Source organism: Phoenix dactylifera, chromosome 12 (assembly GCF_051530095.1).
Source record: "Phoenix dactylifera cultivar Ajwa chromosome 12, Ajwa_hap1_PhDact_Kaust_v1.1, whole genome shotgun sequence".
NCBI classification, from domain to species: Eukaryota; Viridiplantae; Streptophyta; class Magnoliopsida; order Arecales; family Arecaceae; genus Phoenix; species Phoenix dactylifera.
The window spans coordinates 28,086,257-28,093,298 of record NC_143201.1 but is presented as its reverse complement, the minus strand read 5'-3'; the positions used below and the strand labels follow the sequence as shown (position 1 = coordinate 28,093,298).

The 7,042-nt window shown below is 46.3% G+C and overlaps 1 protein-coding gene across 2 annotated transcripts; it reads right to left on the bottom strand.

The window, feature by feature from the left end:
• Positions 1–1,474: 1,474 nt before the first annotated feature.
• LOC103710228 (protein IQ-domain 26-like) lies at positions 1,475–4,880 on the bottom strand. 2 transcript variants are annotated; one of them, XM_039130374.3, is made up of 4 exons: positions 4,572–4,880; positions 3,256–3,721; positions 2,501–2,707; positions 1,475–2,391 (listed from the first exon to the last, which is right to left on the bottom strand). In XM_039130374.3, exons 2-4 carry the CDS (start codon positions 3,661–3,663, stop codon positions 1,681–1,683), a joined length of 1,326 nt encoding a protein of 441 aa, XP_038986302.3. In that variant the 5' UTR covers positions 3,664–3,721; positions 4,572–4,880; the 3' UTR covers positions 1,475–1,680. The 2 variants fall into 2 exon arrangements, with proteins under 2 accessions (XP_038986302.3, XP_088565636.2); XM_088709510.2 differs by having other exon boundaries at positions 4,482–4,841.
• Between the last annotated feature and the right edge of the window lie 2,162 nt (positions 4,881–7,042).

The following is a 7,042-nucleotide window of genomic DNA, read 5'->3' as shown; positions in this document are numbered from 1 at the left end:
GATGCAAGCACGGGGCCTGAATGCTGTGGCCTGGAGGGAGGGAGAGAGAGAGAGAGAGAGAGAGAGAGAGAGAAACAGAGAAGATAAGTACATGGGGGGAGTTCCAACTTCATGCACAGCCTCCTAAACCCTCTCATCAATCAAATCAAAACCTAATCATTACTGAAAAGAAATTTTAGAGAGAGAGATTCTGAGTGGCATGAAGCAGTAGCTCACCAACTACTCTCTACTGCTGTGGTCTCCACAGACCATAATGTAGACTTATATACTTTTCGAAATCAAGCCAATGGAGTGGCACCAGATTACCTTGAGGATATCATATTTAAGATACTGCAAGGTGAGAGAGAAAAGGCTGAGTTCCATGGATTTTAATTTTCGTTGGGCTCCTGAAGTGATGCTGTGAGAGGCCTGAGCGGTACAGATCAAGTTGACCAAGACAGGAAGCGTCTCTCAATGCCGGGTATGAAGCAAAAGACACGGAAGACAGTCCAAAAGGAGCATCATGGACGATAAGAAGAAAAAAAGGTCCAGTATCAAGTCCTTTACTCCAAAGTACCATGACTCCGTGAGTTGGCCCTTTAGGTATTATTCGAAAGAAAAAAAATATAATATAGATTATCTGAACTCTGAAACTATGAATGTCAATCAAAATACTGCAGGTTTGGATGTGTTTGAGAGAGAGAGAGAGAGAGAGAGAGAGAGAGAGAGAGAGAGACCTTTCCTACCAAAAAAAAAAAAGTTTTATCTTTATGAAACACATATATCTTTATGACACGCTTATGACTACATTTTTTCATGATGGATAATGAGGAGCTTCATTTTTAGAAATAATATAAAAATGTAGCATGCAGTTTTTTTTACCTTGCTTCATTTTTTTCAAAAGGTGTTATTATTATAATTCTTCACCTTGCATGCATTCTGGAATCTACGTGGAGCATGTAGTTTTTTTTTTTTTTTACCAAAAAAAATTCTACTTGTCACATGTAACACACGTGCCACACTTCTTAAGCATGCGAGGACAAAATAAGCGGTCCAATGCTGCGCTGGGCGATCAAATGGTCCAAGGAGTGTGGGACCCGCACTGCTCTCGAGCACCCAACCTGGCCTTCACCCGCCCTCACCGGCTCAGCCGATAAGGTAGTAAGGTACGGAGCACACCAGGCTGCCACCCGACCAGAATCCTAAGGTTAGCTCACCATCCGGTGTAGCCACAGTTGAACTGGGTCCAGCCATCCGTTCCAATCACATGCATGGGCAAACCCAAACCGTCAAATCGATGGGACTGGTTATTTTTTGGGACGCAAACCCCAAGTAATGAAGCCGGTCAGGCAAACTGGGAACAATGCCTTCTTGTACGTTCTCAAAAGATAACAGTAGTAAAACCTCATGAAAGGTTTCGCACATTACTACGAGCCCCCTTATACCACTAGTCCTCTTCCAATGACGAGACCATCAAGATTTTTAAATCAAAATCTGGCACGGAACGAAGGATGCTTCAAGTTGGATAGATTCTAAAGAATTTACACCAGACGACTGCTTCTCTGATTTCTCTTCCAATATTGTTACAACATTAGGAAAAGGAAAGAGATAATAATAATAATAGTAGTAAAAGCCATAAGGATAGTAGAGGAAGTAAGAGAGTTCTACTCTCTTATTCTAGGTCTTTTGACTACGGCGGAATCACCACTTCCTCTGCAAGTAGAACTCCCTCGTCTCTGCTTCCCTGCTGAGCTCTGAAGACCTATCGAGCCGGCCCACCACCGCGCTCTTGAAGTTGAAAGCCTCTTGAGCTCGAGCGCAAGACCTCTGCATTCCGACCCCACTAAGACTGGCTCTGGACTCCACCATAACTTCACTAAGAGGGAGCCTCTTCCTTGTCCCGGCCGGCTCCGGCCTCTGCTTCGGTGCGCTCTGTGACCGGACTTTCGCCTCGAAGGACTGGGTGTTCGCCATATAACTGGGGCAATGAGCGTTGCTCAGAAACCGGCGGAAGACTCCTTCGGCAACGCTCAAACTCTTGGCCGGAGTCACCGGCATGGCTGCGGTGGAATTCATGTAGCGGGGGGTGCTCTGTGCCGTGGCCGACAACCGGCATTTCTCACCGGTGAGGCACCAGTCGTAGTCCTGGAAGTTCCGGCAGTCGGGGATGGAGATCCGGGAGGGAATCTGGCAAGGGAGAGGGGAGGAGATTGACTGCGGGGGCAGCTCGTCGGCCAGGTCCAGAACTGAGGGGCTGGTCCGGCGGGAAGATCGCGACCTGGGGCGGCAGGTGTCGATCTCGACGATCTTTGGGCTCCGGTCGAAGCCATTGGAAGCGTTGTCGAGGCTCGCCGAAAGTCTCCGGCTGTGGACCGATGCCATGTGTTCGCTCCTCGTGTCGTCGAACCTTTCCTGTGACCGAGGAGGAGAGGAAGGGGAAGAAGGAATCAAAATGCTGATGGCCTGCGATGCCTGCCTTGGTAGTGTAGTTCCCTGGAAAAAGCTGGGATTTTGAACGTACCAGAGATCTCCGGGGGCGGAATTCTGGTTGGGACCTCCGGTCGCTGGGCACAAGATTGCGAGATCTCTGAGCTCGAACAGTTTCCTGAGCTCTGATGAGAGCTTGCATGCTCTGGAGAGTTGCGGCCGCTTGCTTGCGAACTAGATATCCTCTAACCAACGCCTGCAACTTAACGAGTGCTTTGAGAGCTCGGAGAGCTTTCTTTGCCTGCAAACAGCGCCAATCTAATGATTTAATCTTATAATGCTGCTAATCTCTTTTTTTTTTTCTTTAAAAAAAAAACCTCCATGGGTTACCAAATAAGAGTTGCAGAACAAGAGGAAAAATCATCAAGTAGTCCAACTTTTATTCCATTCAGAAACGGGCGACAAAGCGAACTGGATTAACAGAACGAATCAAGAAATAGTAAGGAACTCCATAAACCCTAGAGGGATCGTAGAGAATTGATCAGGACCCATCATAAATCAAATAAATAGCAATAAAAAGTCCATGGACCTTCCTTAAACATCTAGTAAGAAGAATGGCCAAGATATGAGTGAGTGGTTCGGATTAAAGTAGAAAGGGAGGCACAGCTATAAATATTGTTGCTTGAAATAAGAAGTGTCAAATATAGCAATCGGTATGGAAATGGAAACAAGAATAAATGGAAAGTATCAGATTCGCAGAACAATCTATCCTGTGAGTTAAAATTTCGCAAGTATTTCGCACGAGATTAAATCTAGGAATAGTAGGATTTAATACAGAAGGTTCATTACCAAATAACCTCTGAACGCAGTCTGGATCTTCACAGCTGCCCGCCGCTCGTGGACGCCAAACAAGCTGCCCCTCCCCTGGCTTGTGAGCCGAACAACCGCCACCGCCGCCTGTGCTGCTGCCATGGCGGCATCGGCAGCTGCGGCCGTGGCTGCCGCCACCGCGATGGCATGTTTGCTCTGCTCCTTCTCACTTTCAGCATAGACAGACCGCAACCATGCCGTGTCCACCGCCGCGGAAGACGGATTCTGATCCACCGCGGCTTCGCTGGAGTCCCTCGCCGACTTCGCGAAGCTCCACCTTTTCTTCTCCCTCCTCCCTTCGCCCCCGTAATTGGTCTGCTCCTTCGGCACCTTGCTCTCCTTCTTGCCACCGATCAGGCTCCTCAGCCACCGCGCGGCCCGACCCATCTCCCGGCCGGACAGGACAGGAGAAGAGCTAGAGTGGGGAATGGGTAGCTTAGAGGTCCTACAGAGAGAACAAGAGGGAAAGGGGTGTGAATCAAATTGCCACGCAATATTAAAAAAACTAAAGCGGAAGGAATCTCTTTCAGGCTGCGGGATAAGAACTGAGGTGGTCAAAAACTCAAAAAGAGAGGAGTTGACAGTGATAAAAACTTTGAAACGAGGAAGGGAAATAGTAATGGAGAATAGAATGGATAGAAAGATGGGAACTTTTTTGAACAAAAACCTGTCAACCCCTCGTGACGAACTGCATTACAAGACAAAAGGATGTCCCGGAAAGAAGCAGGGGAGAGGAAAGTCTTTCCCACCCCGAGCACATTAAACTAATAGATGTTACAGGCAAAACCCGTAAAGGAGAGGCAGTAGAAAGCAAAACGAGAGTGGGAGGTAGATGAGGGAAGGAAAGAGATCGGTAGATGGGATAACCGGCCGGTCTCAAAGATTTCAAAAAAGGGTAAGAAGGCCGAAGGACGGACTGGGCCTTTCTTTCCTTACATCTATAGCAAATGTGGAAGTTCAAAAAGGCGCAGGGGAAAACAGCTCATGTTTCCAAATATTCTCTATCTATCCAAAACTTCAGCAGAAGAGACGGACGGTGGGAGAAAAGAGAGAAGAATGCTCGGAGAAAAAGATTGGATTTTTCCACCTCCCCGCTCTAACCCAGAAAAGCTACGGAGTTAGAGCTTCTCTCTCACTGTCCTCTTATCTCCAAACAAAGTGTAGCCATAAAACACAACGCCACAAAAAAGAAGAAAGAAGGACACCTTGGCCTCGGCTGTATCCTTCCTTCTCTGCGAGCCAATAGCCAAGCTCGGAAAAGGACGATGGCACATAATAGAAGAAAGAAAACCGACCTCAGAGAATTCAGGAAGCTCGGGTTTTTCCTCAGAGAATTCAAAATGGAAAGCGGAGTCGACCGTATGGATACTCTCCACCTCCTCTTTCTCACCTCTGGAGCATTGTGTCTAGGGCGAAGCTATATACCCCGTTCCCTTGGCCGCTGACAACCTCGTGAATCGCCCTACCCTTTTATTTATCACAGATTCTCTCTCTCTCTCTCTCTCTCTACATTTCCTATTCTCTGCTACACCATTCAGCTTTTCTGCTCTAAAAGAGCTGCCCTCAAAGGACGATTTCCTACAACAGAGAAGAAAAGAAAGGTCAGAGTATTCTCTCGCCTGCCAAGATCTTATATATACGTCATCAAAGAAACAAAGAAACGGCTCTCCATCTCTTTTTCTTGCCATCATAGGCTCCACCTCTCTGACCCCCAGTGCGACCATGGAACAGGGGAAGTTAAAAAACAGAAAGAAAAAAAAAAATACATACATACATAAAGACACAAAGGAGAAACAAAGCTTACTCTTGTTCTCCGCTCCTCTCCAACAGTCCTCTCGCCCTGTATCAAATCTGTGGTTTGGTGAAAAAGGCTATGCTACGAAGAGAGGAAGGAAAGGAAGGATTTTTTTATATATATATATGGTTTTCTAACGAGAGAAAGGAAAGATCTCTCCTTTCGGTACTTCCTCCCCCCAGTTTCCAAAATGGCAACGATGATTTTGGGCGAAAAGGAGTGGAGATTTGAAAAGGGAATCCATCGCTCTCTCTGCTTTTAATTTTATTTCGTCGGAAATGGAAGGAAGGTTTTAAATTCTCCTCTGTATGGACAACGAGAGGCAATGGATCTTTATCCGCAAATGGAAGCATAGGCCCATTTATGGGGGCCGAGAGGAGAGGAGGGAAAGTGCTCAATCTTGGGCTTTGGAGAAGCTATTCGCAGTTCCACGTGTCTCCTTGCGCCTTTTGTGAATGGCCACGATCCGGAAAAGCCCCTGCATTTTTCCATTTTCACGGAATGGCCGCGTTGAAACCAACGTGCACGGCAGGGGTATTTGGGTAATTTGGCAACCGTCCCAGTCGCCGGCTGACGTAGCGGCCATTAAAGACTTGATGCGAGTATCTCGCTTCTCATGCGGGCAAAATCCAAACGGCTTTTATTAAATATCCCTGGATTTGCAGAAAATAACGAAAACGGGACGACCGTACAGAATGGGTTTGGGTTCCGTATTTTTTTTTTTTTTAATAATAGTTCCTAATGGCTGGGGAGCAGAATGGAGATAGAAACGAACGAAGGAGGTCGCTTTCGTAATTACGGACTGATGGATGACCATCTTCGTATCGCTATTTTTTTCTCGCGATCCGAGCCGTGGATATCTGCGATTTACCTTGGGTGGGGGTTTTTGACTACCGTAAAACCCAGGTTAAAAAACTGGGCTAGACGTTCAATGGAATTACGAAAGTGGCCCTATTTGAATTTCCCGCTAAGATACCGAATCTTTTTAAACTTTTTGAAAGGAGGAATCCTAAGCTAACGAAGATTCCGCATAGGTAGGAATTATGCGGCTCGATGACTAGAATACCCCTCTATCATTCGCCTTCTTTTGTCAGAATTCAAATACGAAACGTTGGCCATTCGATCGAGGGATCGTAGTGTAATAAAATACTCCTATCGTTGCCTTAAAAAAAAAAAACAAATCGAGGGACGAGTGGTGTCGTAAATGGGTTGAGATGATGGTCGAGTCGTGGACTCGAAACACGACCGGGACAAAAGAGGGACCAAATCATTCCGGACTCGTGTGGCCCGACATGGCTCCAATTGTGCTAAGACTGCCTGCGGTCGCATCGAGGTGTTGGAAGACGATACGTTGGTGAATGAACACGACAGCATGAAATAGTTGTGGGATGGCGTAACGTGCGTCACCCGCTTTTTGATAAGACTGTTTCCATAAGCTTGTTTGAATAGTGTTTGACCGATGGAGCCAAAAAAAAATCATGTGAAAGCATGACTCATTAGGGAGTTCCATTGAAACAATGGAGGGACATCAATGGTGATGTCCTTTGCATGCAGCATGGATAGTGATTGATGAAGTTTCTCGTGGAGTTCAATTTGGTCGTGCACGGGTCTCTTGCTCAGAAAACACTCTCAATTGTATCAGTTCCACACTATTGCCTTTTTGGCTTGGGGCTCACACTATGGGCTTGGAGGTACTGATTAAGCATGCTAGGCTGATGCAATTCTAGCTGGACATCGATAATGTTGCCGTCATGTTTAGATCGTTGAATCTCACACAAACATACAAATTTGGAATTTATGGTCAGCAGTGATCTGGAGTGGTCGGCTTTTCGAGAAAAAAAGGTTGATGCACGGGAAGAGATTTGGTTTATTTGCTGCGGTTTTGCTTGTTGATATGGCCTAAAATCAGCTTGCTTATTATGAATCGACATGTAGCACACGGGAAGATCAATTTCAAATATTTTGAATTCT

Excerpts from the sequence above, each read along its gene's own strand:
- LOC103710228 (XM_039130374.3), bottom strand. The coding sequence starts at position 3,663 with ATGGGTCGGGCCGCGCGGTGGCTGAGGAGCCTGATCGGTGGCAAGAAG. Across the intron at positions 2,708-3,255 it reads CTGCGTTCAGAGGTTATTTG|GCAAAGAAAGCTCTCCGAGC; the intron begins GTAATGAACCTT and ends CGCTGTTTGCAG. Across the intron at positions 2,392-2,500 it reads TCCGCCCCCGGAGATCTCTG|GAAAGGTTCGACGACACGAG; the intron begins GTACGTTCAAAA and ends CCTCGGTCACAG.